Genomic DNA, 24,914 nt, shown 5'->3' with positions numbered 1-24,914 from the left:
GGAAGGTGCAGGGCAGCATGCAGGGAAGGATAAAGCACTCCTTCATGCGACTGGCGAGCTTGCACAGCATGCACGGCATGCACCAACAGGTGAAACATGCTGCAACAAACATGGAGAATGAGTTTTGTGACAAGAGTTTTATACCTTGTGTGAGTGAGTGAGATACTTTTTTTTTCTTTTATTTTTTTTTTTTCTCTCTCTTCCCCTCCTACACTTCAAAGTATTTCATGATCTTCGGTCATTTTCCTATTTGATCAGCTTCTTTTCTGATCTTTAATTGTGGCTCCCCTCTTGCTGTTGCTAGTTGTAGTTATCACCATTTAATAGACAAGGAAACATAGTCCTTTTTTTAAACCACTGTATGGGAAGTATAATCTCCATGGTAACAGGCTACTTGACTCTCCCTAGCCAGGATCTCAACCCTAAACACAGGCTACTCACCCTATGGTCACAGTCTACTCACCATATTCTCACAGTATTCTCACCCTATGGTCACAGTCTACTCACCATATTCTCACAGTCTACTCACCACTCTCTACTCACAGTCTGCCACTACACACACAACTCATTCACAGTACCCTCAGACATACTCACCAGAGCTGCAGTCCTCAAGGCAGGAGCCAAGTCCAGACGACCAGTCCCTGTGACCTTCTAACCCCACCAGCAGCGTCATCTCCACCTTGGGCTGTCGCACCACGGCCATCTTCACTGTCCAGCGTTGTGTCACACACTGACCACAGACCACAGACTCCAGGAGTCAGAGAATCCTGAAGCTGAAGTTAACAGGATTCGTTGTAACATCCACCCTTCCTGCAGATGTATTTGATGATTCTGTAAGCCTCCACTTTGTACTCATCTTTTTTATCATCTAATCCCTTCCGGCAGGTGCATTTGATGAGATATTAATTAAGCTCTCACTTTAAGAGGACAACTTGATGGAGCGACCCTCTGGATGACAAAAACATTCCATGTCGTTGGTGGTCAACTTTACTGTTATTCACACATTGAACTTATTATAAATATGTTATCGTAACGAGTATTATGGATGTGACCACTTTCACAGTATTGCCATTGTTGTTGTTGTTGCTGTTGTTGTTGTTGTTGTTGCTGCTGTTGATCATCTATTTTTGTTGATATTCAGAATTAACGTATTTCTAATTTTAGTTATCAGCCGTTGGTATGCCCTGCTTCCATCCAGTTCGTTTACATTTCATTTCGTTTTGTCATGACAGAACACACTGGGAGCAAACATTCTTAGTCTAACATCAGTGCACAACATTCCTCCTAAGATTTGTTCTATCCACTGCTGTCAGTGGTTCCTTTCTTTATTTATTTGTAAATTTATTTAGTAATTTGTAGAAAAAGTGATTATGCCTATAATACATTTCCTCAATGAAATCCCCTGTCACGTGTTCCAGGGTGCGAAGTAATTATGAGTTTTCATTCCCAAATAAATAATTAAAATATTCATTACTGACTAAAAGTTTTTGCCAGTGAGAATCAGAAAAGAAAAGCTGCAGGACAGTCGTCCTCGTAGACGTCACTGCCGATCACGTGACAGCCGACAGTTTGCTATCAGCTGAAGGTCTGTGGCTATGTGACCTTCTGACCCCACCACCAGTGCAGTGTGGACCCTCGGTTGTTGTCACCACCGTCTGTCCCAGACTAACCTGCCTCGTGAGCTCTACAGAAATAGCGTTTCCTGCTCAGGGAAAAAGCTGTAAAATATAAACTCTTTCTGTTGAAACATTTTATGAGATAAGAAGCCTTCACTGTGACCTGCTAGTGAGCAGTATTCCCATTTTGGAACCCAGATATTTTATGTTAGTAAATTTACGATCAGAGGGATCAGATGGACCATGACTATGACAGCAACAACAACGCTGGAAGACTTAGACTTTGCTGATGACATTGCCCTGCTGTCACACCGCCACCAAGACATGCATGAAAAAACAAAGGCCTTCTCAGAAACAGCTGGAAACCTTGGCTTGAAGGTCAGCACAAAGAAAACGAAAAGTATGAGAGTGAACGCCAGAGTCCAAGACAGCATCAAACTAAATGGAGAAGAGATTGAGGAAGTTGACAGTTTCACCTATCTTGGGTCCAAAATGTCAAACACCGGGGATGCGGAGGTGGAGATTCGAGCCCGACTGGCGAAAGCCAGTCACGCCTTCGCCTCACTCAGGAGCACATGGAAGGCAAAAAACATCAGCCAGAAGATCAAGCTGAGAATCTTCAAGTCAAATGTGATCAGCACCCTCCTTTACGGATCAGAATCCTGGAAGATGACCAAAACCATCAGTAACAAGCTTGACGTCTTCCAAAACAGATGCCTCACGCGCATACTTAACATCTTTTGGCCAAACACCATCACCAACGAAGAACTCCACCGAAGAACTAAAACCGAGACCATCACCACGCAGGTTCAACGAAGGCGTTGGCGATGGATTGGACATGTGCTCCGCCAGCAGACAGCAGACCTCTCCACAGTCGCCCTACGATGGACTCCAGACGGCCGAAGAAAACGAGGTCGCCCAAAGGAAACTTTGAGAAGAACAGTGGAAAGGGAGATGAAGGGAAAGGGCTGGACATGGGGTCACCTAGAGCGGGTTTCAGCCAATCGACATCGGTGGCGGACTCTGGTTGAGGCCTTATGTGCAACCTGATGCACGAAGAGGAATAGATAGATAGATAAATTTACGATCAGCACCATTTTGCCATTCGGAACTTAATTCCCAATGATTCAGTAGTCTTACTATTCATTGGTATCATTTGATAATTGTCCAATCTCTCCCTGGTTCAGACAGCCATCTTGAAAGTTGTCTTATTTGGAAGAACCACGTGAGTTTTTTTATTACAAGGTTGTTTTCCCCGATAGGATTAATATATTCTTTACAATTCTGCTGATAAATTACGTAGGAATACCGAGTAATTTTTTAATTTTAATTTTAATTTTTATTATTTTTTTTTTTTTATTTTTGTCATTTCCTACACTTCAAGAACGAAACATAAAAGCCAGTGGTACAGTTGGTGAGAACAGGATGCGGCAGTGCTCCATACAATAAAACTGTTGTTCTCGAATGGGAACACAGCACCACATCGGCCAATTGTTCCTATAGAATAGAGCGCCCTCTTGTGTGTGTCACAATGTAAAGATGTCTTCTATATTGTATTTTTAAGATCTTTTGTTTTGTACTTTAAGTATAAGCGGTTAGGTTAGTGTCAGAACAATGTGGCCATTAATGGCTTAAGAGGAAAGCTGTTTGGTGCGATCTTCTCGATAAAAAATATTTTTTTTTGTTTGTGGTAAATAAATACAGTATTGAATGTTTCATAAAAATGTTATCGTAATGAGGGCTGTTGTAGATAAATGATGACCACATTTACAGAATTGTTGGTCTGAAGGAAACAGTTTTGGTCAGTAATGATTCCAGATGTACACATGGCGGCACAGACGTTGGTAGGGCAGACGACAAATCATGCTGAACACATCTCACTCTCTTCCTCAGAAGTCAAAGTGATGTGAACATGTGATGTTAATATATCAGTATCGGCGTGTCATGATTTGTCTGAAAAAAATGTCGTCCATAAAACATTTGATTGACTGTGTTGTTCAATAAATACTCATAATGATTTTAATCAACTTTACCAAAGTGTTTATTAATTTTTTGTTCAGGTTCGCACAGTTACAAAGTACAACTTTTTTAGTTTATTTACTGGTATTTACTGATTGCACAATTCTATCCTATTTACTGTAATTAATAATCCCTTCCGGCAGTTGCATTTGATGAGATATTAACCCTTCACTTTAAGTGGATAACTTGCTGGAGCAACATTCTCGATGACAAAAACTTTTTGTTGTTGGTGTAGCTTGTCCTGTTATTCACACTTTCAACGTATTATAAGTATGTTCTCGTAACGAATATTATGGATCTGATCTCATTTACAGTATTGTTGTTGTTGATAATCCGCCCTTGATCATCTATTTTTGTTGATATTCAGAATTAACGTATTTCCAATTTTCGCTATCAACCGTTGCTATGCCCTACTTTCATCCAATTCGTTTACATTTCATTTTGTTTTATGTCATGACGAAACACACTGTAGGCAAAAATTATCAGTCCAACATCAGTACACAATCAAATCCTAAGAGCTGTTCTGTCCGGTGTTGTCAGTGGTTCATTACTAATTTATTTGTAAAAGAGTTGATTATGCCTGTAATACATTTTCCTATTGAAATCCCTTATGTCACGTGTTCGAGGGTGCGAAGTAATTTCGAATTTCATTCCCAGATAAATAATAAAAATATTCATTTTACGTTAAAGTTTTTGCCAGTGAAAATCAGAAAAGAAAAGCTGTAGGACAGTCGTCCTCGTAGACTTCATTGCAAGGCCGATCACGTGACAGTCATCTAGAGACGTTAGTGACTTCAGTGACGTCAAAGCCTCTGTCCTGTTCCTGCTGTAGATGGAAACCACGTGACTACACGCCCATCTGATCCAGTTCCCGGGACATCTGGCACACGGCGCATGGGTAGCAGCAGGAGACCGCCATGAAGTCCTGGCAGATGCTGCCCTGCACACCGACATGGAGCGGCAGTTGGTCACGGTTAACCACTTTAACTTACAAGGACGCAACATTGGTTGTTGTTTTTTTTTTCCACAGTCTGAGCATTAACCCTCCAGCGCAATCTTTTTTCATCTCTGAGTTTTATATTAATCAGGGCAAAGAAGAAGAGCTTTGAATAAGCAGCGACAGATAACTCCACATATACCATGTACCTTGATGTCCCCCACGGCCCTCAGCTTTGTTCTCATGGGAACCAGGGCACAGGGCACCAGGCAGGGCAGAAGAAAGCATTCATTCATGCGGGTGGCGAGCTTGCACAGCATGCACGGCATGCACCAACAGGCGCAGCATCCTGCAACAAGTAAAAACATCATCTTTAGTACGAGAAAAATTATGTCCCTTGAAATGACACCCTGATAGTAGGAGTTACCTCCCATGATAGACTGGTCAATATCGGGAGGGTCGTAGATCTTGGGGTTCAAATCTCGCCTCGGCTCTCGCGTTCTTTTGCCTAGATGTCGACATTTCTCCTTCCATGTTTCTTTCGCTTGTCCTTCCTTCCAACGTGCTGTGCAAAATGGCCTCTGGACAAAACACTTCCATCTCAAGTCAACCAGTCAACCCTTGTTTATAGTTAGACACAAGTATTAACCTTTGTCAGCACGAGTTCACTTTTTGTCAGCAACAACTAAACTTTTGTCAGCCGAAACTTGACTTCTGAGGAAAAGGAGATAAAAATCTTCACAAAAAAATGGCCGAACGTGTTTTTATTTTTAGGGAGAGGGTGCTTGTGTGTTGTGTATATTTTATGTCATGTGTAAACATATGTGTGATGAATATGTATGTGTGTGTGTGAGAGAGAGAGAGAGAGATCTTTTATTAGAATGTTTCTCTTTCTTGTTTGGTTTCCGTTTTGTATGTCTGTTTGTTTGATTCTATGCTTGTTTGTGTTTCCTTTGATTCACTTTGTAGATTTACTTGGAATCAGTTTTGAGTTTCCCATCCATTTATGACTTGCAGTGCCCTCGCTGACTCATTGTATGTCAGGACATTGAAGTGCGGGATCTTAATCCCAACATTGGCGGTTTCCGAGTCCAGTATCTGCACTGAGCCACGAGCTGGTCTGGCGAGAAGCCATGTTTGGGGTCATGACCTGTAGAACAACACTTCGTGAGCGTGCGATGGTGCTGCCTGCTTCTTTCTTCCTTCGTGTTGCTGACGTCTGTCGATCCACATTCATTCGTTCGGGCAGCTTTTGCCATTTCATTATTTGGTTTTGTTTTGTTTTGTTTGTTTTGTTTTGTTTTGTTTTGTTTTGTTTTGTTTTGTTTTGTTTTGTTTTGTTTTGTTTTGTTTTGTTTTGTTTGGGGGGCGGATGAAGTCGCATACAGCTAGCATATTCCTTCCTCTCATATGTTTTCCTTCTGATGCCAAAGATGTTCGTGTTTTTAGTAAATACAATCATCATCATCATCATCATCATCATCAGCAGCAGCAGCAGCATCATCATCATCATCATCATTGCCGCCACCACTACCACTACTCACAAATTTCTTTATTTCTCGTAATCAATTTTCATACCCTTCCTTCTATTATCCTTTTCTTATTACCTTCTTGTGCAGTCTGTGTTTTATTTAATTAGCATTTTGTGACTGATTGGTTTTGTTTATTTAAGTCAGAATATTCTGCTGTGACTATTAGCACAGCCACTACTTTACTTACAAACAAACTGAGCCTCTTCGCGGAAACCAGGGACTGATTTCATCTGAGGTCTTCATCACACTTCAGCCTAAGTTTCCTGTCTAACTTTCAGTTTCCATCAGCTTGTACACATGTCAGGTCTGTAAACTATGTCGCCGGTCTCTGGTGGCCAGTCAGTCAGTAAACTAACAATTAGTCCACACGCCCCATAATATCGGCGACTCCAGACTTATTTTCAGACATTACACGAAAACAAAGTCTAGTAAACATGACTACAACCTTGTCACCATTGCTGTAAAACTATTTACAAACTGTGAACCCCTGCCCCAGCACACCGGGTATTCACACACACACACAAGCACACCGACTCACCGGACCCACAGTCCTTGCAGCAGGCGCACAGTCCAGACGACCACTTCCCTGTGGCCATCGAACCCCACCACCATCGTCTGCTGGATCCCGGGCTGCTCCGACAGCGCCATCTTCTCTCTTCCTTGTGGTGTGCAACACTGTCCTCACCGACAGGCCAAGGAGCTGTCGTCTGCTTCTCAAACTTAAAGGCAGACCCGAGCTAAAGAAGCCATTCATCTCCAGTTTCTAGAAAATGAAGGACCTGACCAAGGTCATTAGTTTTTTGTTGTTTTTTTTTAAAAAGAGAACGATGCTTTGTGAATTTTTCAAATAGAAAAGTGCATCTGACCTACCGATCTCATGAAGCCCACCCAATGCTAGTTTTGAGTGTAAGCTAGTGAGACATTGTACTGTTAGAGACCCAACGTCTTTTGCTTTCAAAAGTCTTTAACTCTTATTCCAAAATCCAGGCAAGAACTATAATCTTCTTGTACCTAGTGAACGAACCCCAGTTTCTATCAGATTTTTGGAACGACTCTCAAATAATGAAGTAAACCCCTTTTTATTATTTGAAAATAAGTTAGCACTAGGGTCAGCCTTTAAATTTGTAGTCGAATGTTAAAAATCTCTTCCTGCCCTCGGCATTAGCAGTGTAGCATCACCTCAGTAACATCGGCCCCTGTACTAGTCAGTCAGTCACTCAAGTAGGGACTCAGGTCCTCTCTCGATCACAACTACCGAGGTTCATTCCAATAAATTTAAGTTGAACAGTTGAATTAACGGACTCTCCAAGCTCAGTGTTTATACACACACTCTTCAAATAGAATAGGACATCAAGGGGGAGCATCAAGTCTCAATATGTTTTCATAAGTTTCATTTTTATAAGTAAACAGGGATCTTGTACATATTTGAATGTGTTTAAATGTTCTTGTATTGAAGACTATGGATGATTTTGTCAACATGTGTTAAATATGTCGTTAGCAGTCGTCGTTACAAAATACATCCACATGTGGATGAAGTGCTTACAATGACATTAGAAGAGTCAAGAAGCTTTTGATTATTGCATACAGAATGCGTGGAATGCTGTCATTGAGGAACATATTGTGGAACTCCGAAAAGTGTGTTTAACTATTAATCATCACTGATCCATGTTATATCAATAGTGATAACAACGCATATTTTAAAAACATTCTACAGAAAAATATCATCACTGAAATTCATGGAGGGAAAAGCCAATCAGCAACACGTTTATTTCTTTTTTGTTCGGTTACAACATACATAATGTTAAGTACAATAAAAAAAAGTTGCTGATTACAAAACTTAGTATTTTCGAAAGTATAGCAGAAACTATCTCATAAACCTGCTTCAAGCATGTCCCTTTATATTATATTTGTTATTAGGTCAAAGATATCCATTGCAGAATGCTCTGTTGTCAGAGAAAATGAGAAAGAAATGTCACCGGTTGTCATTGAAAGTAATCTATTAGAAAAGATTATATTCCAGGGTTAATTCTTTCATCAAAAAAAAAAAAGAGAGTGAAGAGGATAAGATGTTAATTTAGGGAACAGAATTCATACATTCTTCAAGAAAAAGTTCTTCTGTAAAAGTGAGAAAACTAACGCGTCGAGCAAAAAGTTCTCCTAAAAACGTTGTTCACAGCAGTGTCAGTCCAGTGACAACCTTTCTTCTTCTTCCATCTTGGTAGCCAGCCATTTCCGGTAGGTTCAGTGACGTCAGCGCTTCTGGCCAATCGACGTTGTAGGTGAACGTCACGTGACTACAGGCCCATGTTGTCCATTTCTCGCGACATCTGACACACGGCCAGAGGGCAGCAGCAGGAGGTAGCCACGCAGTCACCGCAGATGCTGCCCTGCAAGAAGAAGTAGGACCAGAAAATGAGAATCTCGTGAAAGTCCGAGACAGGAACAGCGCGTGCTGCCTTAAAGACCAACCCCAGTCAACCGTGAATTAAAGCTCAACTGTGTTGAAAGCTGAATACAATCTTTGCTACCCTTGAGGTAACCTTGCAGTTGTCTGGGTGCAGGCTTACCTACAGTCTGCTAGAGAGACAAGGACCAGCGACACTTACCCGGATGCCACCCATCGTCCTCACTTTGGTTCTCATGGCAACGATGGCGAAAGGCACGCAGCAAGGCATGAGTGGGCACTCGTTCATGCGCGTGGACAGACGACACATCATGCACGGCAAGCAGAAGTAGGTGCACAGAACTGCAATTATTTATTGATTAATTAATTAATTAATTTATTTTGTTTACTATTTAATTACTTCGTTATTTTTTTTTAATGTTGCCGTTCCTTTATTTTTTGGTGTATTTTCTGTTGTGCTTTTTTAGTTACTTTTTAAAATTTTGTTTGTTGCTTATTTTTTCATTTGTTTGTTTTTGCATTTTTTCTTTTGTTAACTGATTATTTTTCTTGGTTTGTTCCCTTTTTTATTTGTAGTTGTCAGCTCTTGAAGGTCACCGTGGTCTTCTTCTCCTTTGCAAAGGAAAACAAACTGATGGTAATTCATGAAGAAGCAGCAAAGTTTGACAAGTATGCAACGATATCATTCGGGTTTAACTGAGGGGCGTAGGAGCCAGGGGGCAAGGGAGCAGCCACCACCCCAGGAAAGATTCTGAGGGGACAAGAATGTCAACGTCGTCCACTGTCAGCTTGGAGTCCCCCGCACCATGACTTATAGCTCGCTACGAGGAGACACCAACAGCTTGCAGTCTGAGGAAAAGCACGGCAGTGAAAGTAAATACTTAAGGGTGAAGGTGTAAACAAGGATGCCTTAGCAGGGCTTCTGCTTACGCAAAAAAATGCGTACAGTACGCATTAAAAGTTCGGAGGACCCCTTCAATTTTCGTCAATGGGATCCCCTCCAAAGTTGGGCGAAGAACAGGGACCCCCTTACAAATCTGAAGAAGGGGTCCCTGGGACCCCAAAGAATTTAGCCTTAACAGAAGCCCTGCCTTAGCCTTACCCTTTAAAAGGGGAAGTAAGAACTGTACTCACGGGATGTGCAGTCTGAGCAGCAGCCGCAAAGGCCGGTGGACCAGTCTCTGTGTCCTTCCACTGCCACGAGAAGCTGCTGATTGGTCGTCGGCTGATTGGTCACCGCCATTGTCTCTCGTCTCCTTGCTAAGCTGTAAATAAAGGGGAAACTTTCATCGTGATTGACTCATAATTTAAAGGGGATTTATTCACACCTGCTTGTCGTTGTCACTGTCATTGTCACTGTCATCCTTCTCTGACAACCCTCAGATCACAGATGCTGCTCAGGTCCTATTTAAACTCCTCTCAACTCAACTGTGAAGAGTCTTGTAAGGGTGTCTGTTAAAATCCTCAGACCTTAATTATTTAATGATTGTAGACTTCCTGTACCCTAATGCTACAAACTTCCATAGGCCACTACTCGGTGTCAGTTATGTTTTCAGTGTATGAGAAACAGTCAACAGTCCACGTACATAACAAGAACTTCCAAAGATGACTGTTAGTTGAAATGGGGGACATCCGGTACTTCTGTGTCTTGAGTAATCTTTAGGGCCCTCGCACCCGGGATCATCCACCCTGAGAATAGGCTTGGCCTGTAGTTTGAGGTTTGGCAATCGACTTTAAGATAATGATGATTGCACTGAGGGAGAAGTGGGCCAAGAGCTTATTGGTTATCTCAGCATGCAGCCATTCGTCAGTAAACCGACTAAAATCACACACACACAATCACACACACACAATCTCACACACACACAATCACACACACACACACACACACACACACACACACACACACACACACACACACACACACACACACACACACACACACACACACACAGAGACAGAGACAGAGAGTTCAAAGAGAGTGTGAAGAAAGAGATAGACACTAACACATTTCATACTAAAGCCCAGCAGCCCCAGACATCACCTCAACAGTCAAGAGCTGGGCTTCAGGACATAAACATTAAAACTCAGAGTTAGATTCTTCATGTCCACACCTCAAATTTCACAATAACCAGTGATTATTACTCCTTGAGTTGTTTCACTGGATTTGCACTGGTGTTCACCATGAGATGGCTCAGCGCCCTCTGCAAGCCTCCGAAACTCAACTCCTGTCAACAGAGTTCCTCCTTGCTCAGGTTTCACAGTTCAAACGATTTGTTAAGTCCACAACCACTTCTAGCTGACAATAATGATGATGAGGAGGAGAAAAAAAAGGAAGAGGGGAGTGGGATAGGTAAACAGATACCACATGCAAAGAAAGAACCGAGATGTGAACCCAGGGCAGCCAGTCCTCATTGTATTGAGGATGAAGAGGAGAAAAAGAAAAAATAAGGATTAGTTGTAAGAATAAAGTAAGTAGCCTTAAAGGAATCTGTAAGCAGCATTTTGCACTGCAGGTGGGTGCGGACACAACCTGTGTAATTAATCAGGATGCAGCTCGATGCAGCCTCACCTTGTCCTTCCTCCTCTGTCTCGCCGTTGGTTGCTTGGCAACAGCAATGTGTTTGTCGAGTTTATCAGTGTTTTGGCCGTCAGATTTTCCTGGTGTTGGTGTTAGGTTCATATTACGGACTTTCCTTATGTTGGTGCTGTTTTGTGTATTCACACTGTTTTGATGTGTGTGTGAAAGGACAAGCTCTTTCTTGTACTACAAGATTGGTTTTTATAGCATGCAATGATACATAGACTGTATAGACTGTATAGACTGTGTAGACTGTATATACATGTACCTTTCTTGATGTTCACACAGAAAAAAATCCCTTATTTCTTACAGGTGTCCCTTTCTAATTCTGAAAAAAAGTGTACTTCACTATTCAGGAGCAGACCTTTATAAACAATGTGCATCTGCCCTGATCATGTAGTTCTTATGTTTGTATTAACGAAGCCGACGATGATTCAAAACATGGCTGAGATGGAAAAGATGAAGCAATATATCTTTTTTCTAAAGAAGAGTTAGAATGAGGACGGCAGACCTACAACATGCAGGTGTATAGGTCGACCTCTTGACAAGTAGGACTTCTTCTTGTCCTTGCTCTCGTTATCTGATGACTGATGTATCCACACACTCGGCAGGTCGCCAATTTGCACCCGACTGCACGTTCTTGGCATGAAATTCTAGTCAAACAAGATACACCCGGGTGAGTGACATTCCTTTGCCAAAAGGCCTCAATGAAGTAACACTTACTTTTGCCAGGGAACAAAGTGCACACCTTGCCACGTAGCACGACTACGTCTTGCCAAAGATCACAGTTTATTTTTTGGGGGCAAGAATTTCAGTTTGCATCTTGACAGTTGTTACTGTCTGCATCTTGTCAATGTAAACTGTAATAATTGACACATCAACACGAAAGCTCCTTGAATTAAATAAAACTTACTTTTTGCCAAGTATCGAAGCTAACTTGTCGCCAATTGACCTCTTGCCAAAGATCACAGTTTACTTTTTAGGCAAAATTTTCAGTTTACATCTTTACATTTCTTACAGTTTACAGTAAAGTGTTACAACTTACCTCTTGTCAATTATTAACTGTTCCGTCTTGTCAAATATTACACGGTTTACATCTTGACAGTTATCTGCCCTAAACTGTAATAACTGACACGTAAACGTCTTGCCACGTATTATGGTTTATGCCTTGTAAATTATTACAGTTTATATCTTGTCAATATTACAGTTAACATTTTGACAGTCATTACTACATATTGTCCATGTAATAATTGACACTGAACATAAATGTCTTTTAATTATCACAGTTCATGTCATGTAAAGTATGAAAGTTTACATCTTGACAAGTATCGCTGCTTACATCTTGTAATTATTACAGTTTCTGTCTTGTTGAGTGTGGAAGTTATTGTGCAGCTTTATCCCCTTCCTCGTCTTGCTTGTTTATTTGTCTGTCGATCATCTAGATCAGACCTGGGCAAAGAGTATCTGAGTTAACGTCCGCCCTCTAAAACCATCCCAATTGCTCATGCGGCCCCTTGGGAAAATTAATTGCCCACCACTGATCTAGATCTTTATTCGTCCATCTTGTTCCTAAACGTGTGACTTGAAATCAAGATAAATCAGACATCACAGCTTCTTTCATCACACAAAGACTTTTCAAATTATTCTAGAGGTCAAAGATTCTAGAAGCTGATGGATGTTTCCGCTTAGCCGTTGCAGCGTCCTGTAACAACACAACAACACAGCACAACACAACACCACAACACAACACAACACAACACCACAAGACAACACCACAACACAACAAACACAACACAACACACACAACACAACACCACAACACAACAAACACAACACAACACACAAACACAACACACACAACACAACACAACACAACACAACACAACACACACAACACAGCACAAACACAACACAACACAACACAAGGTGTGTACTAAGATTCCAGACACACAGGTAGCACACCTGTATAGAAGTTCTACCCGGCCGTCAAGACAACGACGACTTACCTGTGAGAAGTTGTCGCGTCCGTGTACGTCGATCAATTCCTGATGACTGACTGGGAAGTGTTGCTGAAAACGATCGCAAAATCCCGAGCACCCAGACACGGGTATCAAGGGGAGATAACGATAACAGAGCTTGAGTTAACACAGGCCCTTGTGCTGATTTTTTTTAAAAATACGTTTTACATCAAAATGTTCGTCACGTTTTTACTTTTTATTTTTATTATTATTTTTTTCTACAGTGACCTTGAAAATCTTCCTGGTTTCGTGCTTTGCATTCTTCCTTGTTTACTTTTTTTTAGTTTTACTTTTTTTTCTTACTTATTTCTTTCTTGTTTCATTTTTCTTACTTTTTCTGTTGTTTGTTTTTTATTGTCTTGTTGAACTCCAATTCTCCTTTGCCGTCATCTTCTCCTTTTAATCCTTCTTCTTTCTCTTCATTGGTCTTCGTCTCATTTTCTTCATATTTGTGTCTCCTCTCTCTCTCTCTCTGTTCAAAATGCAGAGATCCTATGCCAAGTTGTCTTCTCTTGAAACATAAGCTCCTAACCGAAACAGCGATTTTTGTGACCTGAACACCCTCTAGGAACAGGTTCCACGGAGCAGACCCTCGATCAGCATTTTTGTGTGTCCAGGTCTTATCGCAGGCTGCTGTACCACAGCCCCAAACACACGGAAGCGGTTGCCATGGAGCTACATCAACTAGTCAGGTGAGATGTGGCAATCGTGTTCAGGTGATAATACGTTGATTGGTGTAAATTTAGCTCTGTACAGCACAGTATATCAGACAAGATTTAGTTTATCTCAAGATCTTTATCTACCTCTATCCACCCAGCCCTTCTGCTGCAAGTGTCCACCAGGAATTTTTTAATTTTTTTTTATGCTGCGTGCGTGCGCGTGCGTTGTCTCTCAAAGCTGTGAAGTTGGGAAAGATCTCTGTGTTTGTAAGTGTGAGCCACTCTATGGCTTCACTGGGGCTTGTTCACATCGAGGAACAAATGTATTCCACATCAAGTGTCTAAGGCCATTCAGGTGAGATGTCACCTGACCACGTGACAACGTTCATGTGAGAACACGTCAGCACGTGCAGGTAGGAACGTGCTGGGGGCGGCGGATGTTTGTCCGCGTGGGCGAACTGATTCAAACTGCAAGGAAACAAGAACTGCCATGGACATGGGCCCAGCTGCATGAGTGACATCACACAGGATGAACTTTCGTACAGAACTGCGACCTCAGACATTCACGGGTGAAATTCTGTGTACAAAGCAACGACTACTTTGAACTGAAACTCCAGGCTCGACTGCGATACCTTTTGGGAATGTGTGATAACAGTTAATTTTGCCGTATCATGGCATGCACCAACATCAGTGTGCAGGTCGGCAAGTCTGTCTCCACGCGACCAAGCGTTGCGAAGGTTCATTGCGAAGGACGTTCCCCAGGTTCATACGGTCTCACCATGAGGACTTCTCTAGGCTTTGTCGAAACGGCTCTATCTTTAGAATTTTAAAAAAACTAGTATTTATTTCTCTATTGCTGGTATATCAAGATGACCAACGAAATAAGACAAAAGTAATTTGTTTTAATTGCACCGACCCCACCCGAGACGTGACACCCGACACGCGCCGTCACAACGCTACCCAGCACCCTATCCCACCCTCATCCTAGTTCAACACCTCACTCACCCTCACGGGACACCAGTAGACTTGACTAACGCTATAAATAGACTCAACGACATAATACCATAAACACCTTTCACTTGGGAGACCATTATGGGAATCGAATGCTCACCCGTGGAAATCAAATACAAAGAAAAGCGTAGGATTCTCTCCCTTACCATCCCCCTGCTTGAGGGACGAAGCATGCATTTACCGCTACTTATGTTGTTGATGTTGTTATTATGGTTGAAACTCGAAGGAGTGTCTCCTCAGATAACTTGGCAGGTTGTCTAACAGGTCTCGACCGCTATTAGTGTTGTCACAACATCAGGGTGTGTCAGTTGGTGACCCACAGGTCACGAACATGCTTGACTCTCCAAGCTTGTCACACGCTTCTTCTCTCCGCTGCAATCTCCTAAATCTCCAACTTGACGACATCGTGGGAGATCGCTGACATCCGAGACACAGGACTGGGTGGAGAATTAAGGGTGAACCAGAATGTTGGCTTTTTTTTCTGTTTTCTTTTTTTTTTTTCTGTTTCTTTATTTTTTTTTTTTTATTTATTTTTTTTTTTTTGATGTTAGTCAACACAAGAAAATATTTCCCAACGTATGTTTTTTTTTACCAATGCTTACATCCAAGTGTACAGACATCACCATGCTTAAATGAGTGTTGTACAAGAATACACACTCGTCTTGCAAATGTGCAGCTAATGATACACACACGCACACACACACACACATGTACACACACGCGCACACACACACATGTACACACACGCACACACACACATGTACACACACGCACATCCACGCATACACACAGCTTGCAGATATCCTGAGATTATCTCCGCGACGCACGTCAACGTCAACGTCAACGTCAGGGTGACGGCGGCTGCTGACGTCACTGGCCTCCCATGGAACTGAGGAAACCATTGTCGGAAGCTGTGTTTGCTGCTGACAGGCGGGATGCAGAAGCAGACATGTTCGATTCCCTAGAAGCACACTGCACCTGCAGCAGTGGAACACCTCCCCCCTGTGGTCTCCCCCGTCAAGTGCCGCAACAGACTCCGTTGATAACACGAAGAGGATCAGCAACAGCAACAACAACAAAGCTCTGCCCGTAAAAGGTCACGTGACGATTTCGTACATTATTTCTACATTACTGACTTTACCAGCATCAATACAACATTGTAACCGGTCTTACTGTGATCTATTCTTTCAGAAATGTATGTTATTATTATTTTTTTAAGAGAATGAAAGGATAAAGGTACAATTTTTTTTTCTAGCAGACTAACATATGTAGTAGACTGAGTAGAGGAATCAGCCATACAATGGCAGACAGGGGGCCAGCAGTGTAGTGATTAAAACACTCGCGTGTCACCACTGCAGTGAACGGTCTTGGTTCGAATCTCGGCTCGGGACACTGTATGTGACACCTGTTCGTAGGGCCGGTGTCACGATCTCCAGCTTTGCCTTCTCGCAGTGCGCAGGCGCAAGGGTCATTTCCTCCAAGGTCCCACTTCGTGGCTGTTTATAAGGCACGTCAACAGCCCTGGCTGAGTCGATCCTGTTCGGATCGAGGCAGGTTAGGGTTTGATCTTCGCGAATTGCGATACCGACCTAAGCATCTTTCTCTTTGCTAACCATCGTTAAATTCTCAATGTACATCAAGGTTTCCTTTTTCATGCTGTCTGCGCATGCGTCACCTGTTGACCCCCGCACCTGCCCTTGCGCCTGCGCACTGTGAGAGGGCAAAGGGGCTTCTCGGGCAAAGCTGGAGATCGTGACACCGGCCGTCGAGGGTTTGCTCTGGGTACTCCAGTGTTCCCCCTACCTCTCTGCTCACAGTCGGAAATCCCCCCATTCCCCCTGAACTAACTCACTAGATATGCAGTTAGAGAACCGATGTCAACATGCCGGGTATCTGTCAGTTTGATACCCGTACAATACAGCAACCTCATTCCCCACCTGTTGAAAGGGGTAGAGGACGAGGAGAGACGATAGACACCGTAATACCCCAGCAACTGAACTTTCTTTACCATAATTCATATTTGATGTTCGACAATGTACAGTGAAATAACGACTTTTCTGAACTTTTCACACAGTAAACATTCACCAGTAAAATGTTGTTTTTTTTTTTTGTTTGACTTGTTTATGGGGTGTTGGACTTATCATCACTGCAGTCTGGACAACTAGTCTCTCGTCTGCCTACAGAAATACAAAGAGAACACAGTAAACAAAATATTTACCGATAGGCCAACACAACTTTGTTGTTTAATCAGAAATTCTTCTCGTCATTTATTTCATCAGCACCTTGCCTACTCCTGTTGGGGCTGTTGGAAGTGCCGCAAGTTCCATGGTGGTCCTACTGCAGCCCACAGGGGGACAGAAAGTGGTCCTGTGTGGGCCGCTGGGCCGCCGCGCCTGGACTACGGGTATCTTCGACTGTGGAGACAGTTGTACCGTCTGTGAGTTCTCTTTACTGGTCTGTCCGACTAACGGCTACATTGTAGGCTAGGTGCTGTGTTCTGTCAGTCTTGTAGGCTAGGTGCGGTGTTCTGTCAGTCTTGTAGGCTAGGTGCTGTGTTCTGTCAGTCTTGTAGGCTAGGTGCGGTGTTCTGTCAGTCTTGTAGGCTAGGTGCTGTGTTCTGTCAGTCTTGTAGGCTAGGTGCGGTGTTCTGTCAGTCTTGTAGGCTAGCTGCTGTGTGCTTGCTGCACGTGCCGTGAACGCTGCGTCTGTCGTGCAGGCTGTTGCGGCTTGCTGCTGCTGCCCTTCGTGCTGTCCCACCTCGCCACGCGCCTAGACGAGTGTCCCATGATGCCCTACTGCATACCCTGCCCTTGCTGCTGCACCCTGTCGCTCATCCTGCTCAGGACCAAGATCCGCACTCTAGGAGCAATCAAGGTAAGTTCTGTCGCAGAGTTCGGAACCCGAGGCCGCACTACATGTAAGCCGCCATGTTCTCGCCATTTACATCATCTGAGAATTCTCAATTCAAGAAGATAATTTCTGTTGCGTCTTTCCACACGGAGTTGTCTTTCATAATGAATGATGACAATTCGATAACCGGACATCTCTCTTACATAAAGAACATTTATACACAGATACTCCGAGCTCTCCCAATGGACGAGGCTTTCAAACATGAACGTACCCGACCTGTGATGATTGTAGGAGTGCGTCTTGAGATAAGAAGAGGAGAGTTTTCAAGTAGATTTCGGGAAAAATATCTTGCAACGACTTATCCTAAAAATGTATTGTACCGGTCCTAAATATGTCGTTTCAACCCTTAGGGCATAATCTCTTTTCATACTCCCTTTAACGGACTGATCGAGGTGATGAAGCGGGGGGAAGGGGTTTAAAAGGAACACACACACACTTCCACCTCCTCCCCTGCCGAGAAAATAAAAGCAGACGACAGTTGAAGTGCTGTTGACGAAGGATCACCAGAGAGATAACAGGACACCATGGGAAGACAGGGAGCAGACGCCCTGTAGAGTTTTCCGGGCTTTGGGAGGAGGGGTTAAGGGAGGTCATCATGACATCGAAGGGAGATAATTTGTAAGGGTGCAAACGACACACACGTTGAATTTGAAAGTTTCAAAAAAAAAAACAAACAACAAAACAAACTTAAAACTGAAGTCTTCGTTGTATTTCGATCAAAACTACAAATCAAATATAAAGTCCGTTACATTCGGCAGTACTGCATGTATAAGACAGTAAGACCTCAAGAAAACATCTTTTTCTAGAGACTCTTAAACCACGTAGCCGTGTGAAGTCAGCTCTACGTGCAAGCACGTACTCATCAACCACCACGTAAAAGTTCCGTGAGCAATGTCGGTTGTATTTTAACAAGTTTTCTCTACACGTGCTTTTGATTCCTGTGTTGTCGCTCATCCAAACTCGTGGTCAAGTCTCGTCCTGTGTGCAGGGATCCATCACCGGGGACTGTGTGGCTACCCAGTGCCTGCCCTGCTGCGCCGTCTGTCAGATGTCTCGGGAGCTGGACGTCATGGGGCTCTGAGAGGTCGGGTCAACGTCAGGTCAACGTCAGGTCAACGTCGGGTCAACGTCGTGTCACGCGCAGCTACCTTCCCCTCATCGTCAAGACTGAAGCCTGTTACCGGTTATGGAAAAGTTTTGCTAACCTGGACTTTTTTTCTGAGCAGATGTAAAGCGTATATAAGCATATTCTATGGAGTGGGAAAAGTAAAGACACACAATGGCGTTTTTCAATATTAGTTTTTTCCGCAGCTTTAACTAACAGTATTAACAACACTTAATTAGTTTTGCACGTCTGACAAGTGTATAACACTACGGATGCGAAGACGGGTAGTCCGTGACACACGAAAAATGACTAAGTTTGTGATATAATTATAATATATATTTATAGAGAGGTTTATTACACCGGGTGCTTACATACATGAACTCACACGAGCACACACTTGTGTCAAGTCTTACAAATTCAGTCATTATCATGCAAATCATAACTACTCGCCCAGTCACGCACGCACAAGCACGCGATGGAACACAATTCAAGGGAGGTGATTACGAAGGCACCAAAGCCCTCAATGTATTCATCATACTCGTCAACATGCAGCAATTCTGATAACCCTTAACCTCCTTTTTAATCAAAGCAAATGTGTGGTACCCGTCTGCAATTAATATCCGGACTAAAAGCTTTAATCGCCTTTCTAGCTGTCAAAGGTCAGCGAGTTGTGTCTGCCAAGGATCCAATCATTTGCCAAAGATTCACCCAAGTCTGCATAAAGTCTTTTTTTTTCGATATTCTATCGAAAGCAGTGCTACCCTCCCCACACACCCCTCACACCTTCATGCAAGAGTGAACAGGAGCTGGTGACGTCACGGTGTAGTTCTCGTGACATCACAGGCCCATGGCGTCCAGCTCACGTGACATCTGACACAACGCACATGGAGGACAGCAGGTTGTGAGTAGACAGTCAGTGCAGATGCTTCCCTGAAAATACAAGTTGGAAATGTCGGCTTCATTTTCTTAAATGTAAGGAGTAATCACTGAAGTATCATGAACAACAAATAAACAGTAGTACCTGTCAAACGTTTTTAATAATTAAGAAAACAAATGATACTCGCTATTTATTTAACTAATCAGCAGGATGAGAAATATTACTCAGGAGAGATGTACACTTACAGCTCACTAAGCCATGGGACCTTTCATCCCCACCTTTCAAAACAGGCATGGTGAACTTTTTCTCCCCTTCAACGGCCATTTGTATGTTTATCAGCTTTATACAAAATTATCAACTTAAGAATTAGTCTGTTTGGTCGTCACAGTGTGTTAACACGTGCAACTTGTACACTGACTGTCCACCGAGCCACCTGCAGGCCACGGCCAGTCCACGAGAAGTATGAGTTTGTCCCGGTAGATGCTCTTATGTTCTTTCTACCTCAATTGATGTTTCTTGTTCGTCCCTCAACATTGACATTATTACGATTCACTTCATATAAATTTAAGTTTATAAATTTCTGAGTCTCGCAAGCGGCTGCCTTGGCCAGGTCAAGACCAAAAAAATGATTTCGCGGGCCGGATGTTCCCCACCGGTGTTTTAAAACAACAGAGTCTAAAATGTTAATTAAAGATCATATTCTGACATTCTAAAAAAGTAAGAAAAGTACTTATTGCAGACAAAAATTCGGACAGATGAGATGAATGAAGACTTGCCTACTCACGCGTATGCCACCCATGGTCCGCACTTTGACCCTCATGGCGGTCAGCCCCCAGGGCACGCAGCACCACACAAAGGCGCACTCCTTCATGCGGTTGGCGACACGGCACAGCAGGCACGCGCCACAAAAACAGCCACAGCAACCTTACAGCAAACAAACAAACACACACACATAGAAGTATTCTGTATGCGGGGCGATGAGCACACTAGCCATCAGCATGAGGGGAAAGGAATGACCAGGTGACACGATGAGCATGAGGGGAAAGGACTAAGAACTACTCACAAGATCCCAGGTCGTCGAGGCAGCTGCAGATGGTGGTGCTCCAGCTTCTGACCCCCAGCGGGTCAACGTACAGCCTCTTAAACCCGTTACCATGGTTGTCGATGTTGGTGTTGACCACCACGGTCTGCAAAATAATCCTTGACATGTCTAAGCACTCTCTTCTTCCCAATCTCTTTCCCTCTCTTTCTTTTTTCTGCTCCATTTCTCCCTTTCCCCATCTCACTCGTTCTCTTCCTCCTTCTGCCTCTCCCCTCCCTACCTCCATGTCTGTCTCTCTTTCTCAATCTCTTGTGAACAAAAACCGTTGCCCCATCAAATAAACCAGCTCTCGTTTTACTTTTTCCACCCTTCTCTCTTCCGCACGCATGTGGAAGGAAAGAGCTAAAGTGGATCATGGTTATTGTATCACTAATATATATATATTATTCCCTATATTCGTTAATTTTGACGCGTTGCGCCGCATTTTCACACAAGAAGTTAAAGCCAATGACCCTCCCAATGAACTCTTGATTCCTCTTCGTTATACTTGACGTCACACACGCATGCAAGTGCACGCGCATTTAGTTGTACATTTTCAGTGCGTGCAGCCAGCCTCATCCTCTCCATCCCAGAACATGGCGAAGACTTGTCTTTTCCTTACGCACCTCTCACACTGTCAGACTTTCTACTCTAACCCTGGCGGTAAGAGCGAGCTCGTTAAAGCCCTATTCACACACTGCAACATCACACGTCACCTGCTGCGTGGTGTTGTTGTTGCTGGACGACATGACTGGCGGAGGTGCAAACATCATTGGTGGGGGAGGCGGTAGTAGCAGCGGCGGTGGCTGATGGACGACGGCGTCAGGCTGGTGGTGGTAGGAGGGATTCTGCACCAGCAACGGCTCCTGGACAGGTCCTTGTGTAGCAGGGGAGGGGTCACCCTCCGGCATCTTGCAAGTCTGCCCGGTACTTGAGCTGCCATCTGTTTGACTCATGGTCCTCCTGTGAATGTTAGAACAACAGTGTCAGCGTGTGGTTGACGTCTTCGCAAAACGAGACTCTCTTTCACACACGCACTCACACATTTTTCGCCGAATTCTGATCGACATCTTCAAATATTAAGCTATTGTCATTCAACTGTTCTGGTGACCAAGAAGATTTTTAACATCTTCATCCAAAAAGATTGATGAACCATGCTGAAAATACATTTCCAACCCACCCGTACTCATCCATTTCGCTCTGTTTTAGTACTTTGTACACCAGCATGTTTCTATGTATATCGTCCATAGAAAAAAACTCACCGCCTTGTTGTCTCTAGATTTTCGAAGTCGTCTAAAACAATTGTTGGCTGATAATAAAGGAGCTGTACTACTTGCGGTACTATCTTGTCACTCCGGTTGTTTCATGGACTCCACTGCTTGGCTAAATCCGTGAGAAGGAATTGGAGTGAGAAGTTTGAGTGACTACAACTCACCGAGACCGCAAGCAAGCACATCGTACAAAGAGCACCCCGTCCCGGGTCAAATGTCGCTTACCATCATCGGCTGTAGATGTGCTATGACCCCAGCGATTACAGACACGGTGTTCCGATCGACTTACCTCCGTGAAAGAAAAATACTTGTTGTTATTGTTTTGATGGCACCGTGCTCTCTTAGGAGAAGGCTGTCGTGAGGAACATTTACTTTGAAGCTATCAAAACAACACTCAGTCTTTTCACTCTGCCCAGTCTAATTTTTTTTTTCTCCCTAAAGGTTAAAATCACACACACACAGAAAATGTGCCCGGTAAACTTACATGAGAAGGGAGACTACCGGAGACCTTTGGTTTGATACATAATTTGGTTATGTCCCTTGCATCGTAGTGTTGACTTTTTCCATGTTTTATTTTCTGCTGTTAAATTTGTTCTACGTTTGTTTCTGTCTTGTCTGTGTGTATGAGTATCCTCGCATGCCCTCCTTGTGCACACCAGTTCCATCCTTCGGGATTGTGGGGAGATGGGAGGTGAAATGAAGATGATGTTAGATGATGGATATCTCGCCGTCTGTTCCAGAAAATTTACATGAACAAATTCTCACTTTTCAATGACTAAAAAGAAAAGAACCCGTCCATTCCTCGTTAACGTTTACCGTGTCCAAGTTAAATTCAAATTTCTCCACCATCGCCACAAGTATTACCATCTCCACCGCATCCCACGATCCCGGTCCTCGTAACCTGGGGAGGCCACGTGGGGCAACGGTTAGCGCCTGTCACCAACACAGTGAAGGTTGGCTGTCCTGAGTTCACCTCTCGTCTTGGACACGTTGTTCTTTTTTTTTTTTTTGTATGTGGTTCGGCGTAAAACACCAATCTCTCCACCCCTTTCCCGTACACACCCTTTGTAACCTGTCGCTTCGCCGCGATAATTTCCCGAAAATTTCTCGGTAATTTTCCAGTAATTTCTCCCCCGTAAAAGCAATCTTACCCTCTCGCTCGTGTTTTGGCTAACTACATTGCTAGGGAAGGAGAGTGGGGATAGGGGCCAGTGGTGGGCTTGGTGGAGGGTCCGTTCGCACAGGGAGCTAAGAACAGAGGGTCAGGGCGGGTCAAACCGTGGTGGGCCACGTAGTCCTCCGGAATGTCTCAGATCGTATCGGCCTCGTGACCAGCTTCCTCTTTCGCTCAGTTGTCGCCGCATTCCCTGGAGGTGAATCACTAATGTTCATGTGAAAGATCTTGGGGGAGGGACTATCCTAACATCGGATGATTCAAACAGAACGAACCCCCCTCCCCGCCCAATATTTTTTTTCATTCCTTAACTGAGTGCCAGATGGACATGAAGTAGGAATCTATTTATAGACGTGCCTTAAGGTTTGCCCCGAAGATTTGCGTATTTCCACTAACCCTGGACAGTGATGTGCTAACAGGCCACAAAGCCATGTACACAGAGGAAGCCTTGAGGTGGAGTAGTTGTGTGTTGACAGAAATAAAACTACTGGTGATGCTCTTTAAACTCCACATTACATAAGTCTACTTTCTGCGACTGTGTAAATCTCTTTGTGTATTTTATTCTTTTGGAATTTCGTCCAAAATAAAAGTCTTACAAAGTCAGACTCAAACGGAGAGATGGTCAAAATATAAAACGCTGTCCAGACATTTTTATGCATCATTTTGTTTTCGTCGCTTAAGTGGTTAAACTACATTACTATAAATTGTTATTATCTCATGTCTCTGACAAACATCTGACCGTTGAAAAGCACTGAAAAGAAGCAGGTAACGGTGTGCAGTCTTTTAAGCAGTTTACAAATTATCTCCCTTCGATGTCATGATGACCTCCCTTAACTCCTCCTCCCAAAGCCCGGAAAACTCTACAGGGCGTCGGTTACCTGTCGTCCCCTGGTGTCCTTTTATCTCTCTTTGGTGCCCCTTCATCAACAGCACTTCACCTGTCGTCTGCTTTTATTTTCTCGGCAGGGGAGGGGGTGGAAGTGTGTGTGTATTCCTTTTAAACCCCTCCCCAAGCTTCATCACCTCAGTCCATTAAAGGTGGTATGAAGAGAGATAATGCCCTAGGGTTGAAAGTGGTCTGTCCTTTATGCTAAGAGGCACACCTGGGTGACCGTAATATGCACACCTGGTTCATGACTAACTCTAGGGTGAATATAAGAAGTTCCTACTCACACACCAGTCAGTAAAATGAGCAACAACTGAGTGAGACCCCAACTGTTGGGAAAAATACCTTTACTCAGCTGTTTAAATAAAGGATATTTTTTATTTTTAAATGAGTAAATTTTTTACTCTGTGTGTGTGTCCCCGAGTATTTTTCCTTGATTTAAATAAATATTTCACAGGGGCAGGGAGCTTCTAGAATGTTGTTGTTATTATTGTTGTTCATAAACGCAACATCTAAATCCTATTTTTCAAAGCGATCACTGTTAAACTTTTCAATATCAAAAGTGATTTGGAACGACGATACATGTTTTCGGTTTGCACTCACTGTGTACCAAACAATATTGTTTTGGTTGCACGTAGACTTGCAGGAGGGGTGGACCTCTAGCAACAGCACCCCGGGGTGCTAAGCTCGCTCAAGAGAGATCACTTCTGTGTCGCTGGGGAATGTCCGACACCGGTGAGTGTTTCTGTGGGGAAGATGACTGATCTAGCCACAGGACACACCCTGCAGGCATGCCCAAGATTCCAAGACCTACAGCCTAGTGATACAAGAAA

General features: G+C 43.4%; 5 protein-coding genes across 6 annotated transcripts in view; 1 reads left to right on the top strand and 4 right to left on the bottom strand.

Annotated features, from left to right (window-relative positions):
* LOC112566290 (placenta-specific gene 8 protein-like) overlaps window positions 1-804 on the bottom strand; it is a 1,883-nt gene extending 1,079 nt beyond the window's left edge. The window contains exons 1-2 of the mRNA XM_025242363.1: window positions 595-804; window positions 1-99 (exon numbers count right to left, since the gene is read on the bottom strand). The exon at window positions 1-99 is cut by the window's left edge and continues 41 nt beyond it. Coding sequence (XP_025098148.1) covers window positions 1-99; window positions 595-703 — 208 coding nt within the window. The 5' untranslated portion in view covers window positions 704-804. The remainder of the gene's footprint in view (window positions 100-594) is intronic.
* Window positions 805-3,639: 2,835 nt separating this feature from the next.
* LOC112566672 (placenta-specific gene 8 protein-like) lies at window positions 3,640-6,799 on the bottom strand. Its single transcript, XM_025242970.1, has 3 exons — window positions 6,643-6,799; window positions 4,782-4,921; window positions 3,640-4,575 (listed from the first exon to the last, which is right to left on the bottom strand). The coding sequence occupies exons 1-3, from the start codon at window positions 6,698-6,700 to the stop codon at window positions 4,483-4,485; spliced, it is 291 nt and encodes a 96-aa protein (XP_025098755.1). The 5' UTR covers window positions 6,701-6,799; the 3' UTR covers window positions 3,640-4,482.
* A 1,247-nt stretch (window positions 6,800-8,046) lies between these two features.
* Window positions 8,047-13,226, bottom strand: LOC112566671 (placenta-specific gene 8 protein-like). Of its 2 annotated transcripts, none has more exons than XM_025242969.1 (4): window positions 10,095-10,228; window positions 9,643-9,773; window positions 8,711-8,850; window positions 8,047-8,491 (listed from the first exon to the last, which is right to left on the bottom strand). In XM_025242969.1, the coding sequence occupies exons 2-4, from the start codon at window positions 9,749-9,751 to the stop codon at window positions 8,399-8,401; spliced, it is 342 nt and encodes a 113-aa protein (XP_025098754.1). In that variant the 5' UTR covers window positions 9,752-9,773; window positions 10,095-10,228; the 3' UTR covers window positions 8,047-8,398. The 2 variants fall into 2 exon arrangements, with proteins under 2 accessions (XP_025098754.1, XP_025098753.1); XM_025242968.1 differs by lacking the exon at window positions 10,095-10,228 and adding an exon at window positions 13,096-13,226 and having other exon boundaries at window positions 8,049-8,491.
* A 2,394-nt stretch (window positions 13,227-15,620) lies between these two features.
* On the top strand, window positions 15,621-18,974 carry LOC112567271 (placenta-specific gene 8 protein-like). Its single transcript, XM_025243900.1, has 4 exons — window positions 15,621-15,873; window positions 17,057-17,214; window positions 17,494-17,651; window positions 18,676-18,974. The coding sequence occupies exons 2-4, from the start codon at window positions 17,103-17,105 to the stop codon at window positions 18,766-18,768; spliced, it is 363 nt and encodes a 120-aa protein (XP_025099685.1). The 5' UTR covers window positions 15,621-15,873; window positions 17,057-17,102; the 3' UTR covers window positions 18,769-18,974.
* Window positions 18,975-19,096: 122 nt separating this feature from the next.
* Window positions 19,097-21,917, bottom strand: LOC112567270 (cell number regulator 9-like). Its single transcript, XM_025243899.1, has 4 exons — window positions 21,467-21,917; window positions 20,733-20,856; window positions 20,454-20,593; window positions 19,097-19,722 (listed from the first exon to the last, which is right to left on the bottom strand). The coding sequence occupies exons 1-4, from the start codon at window positions 21,704-21,706 to the stop codon at window positions 19,630-19,632; spliced, it is 597 nt and encodes a 198-aa protein (XP_025099684.1). The 5' UTR covers window positions 21,707-21,917; the 3' UTR covers window positions 19,097-19,629.
* Between the last annotated feature and the right edge of the window lie 2,997 nt (window positions 21,918-24,914).

The sequence above is a fragment of the Pomacea canaliculata genome, linkage group LG6 (assembly GCF_003073045.1).
Source record: "Pomacea canaliculata isolate SZHN2017 linkage group LG6, ASM307304v1, whole genome shotgun sequence".
NCBI classification, from domain to species: Eukaryota; Metazoa; Mollusca; class Gastropoda; order Architaenioglossa; family Ampullariidae; genus Pomacea; species Pomacea canaliculata.
Note: the sequence above shows the minus strand (reverse complement) of the source record. Positions and strands in the feature narration are given on the sequence as shown.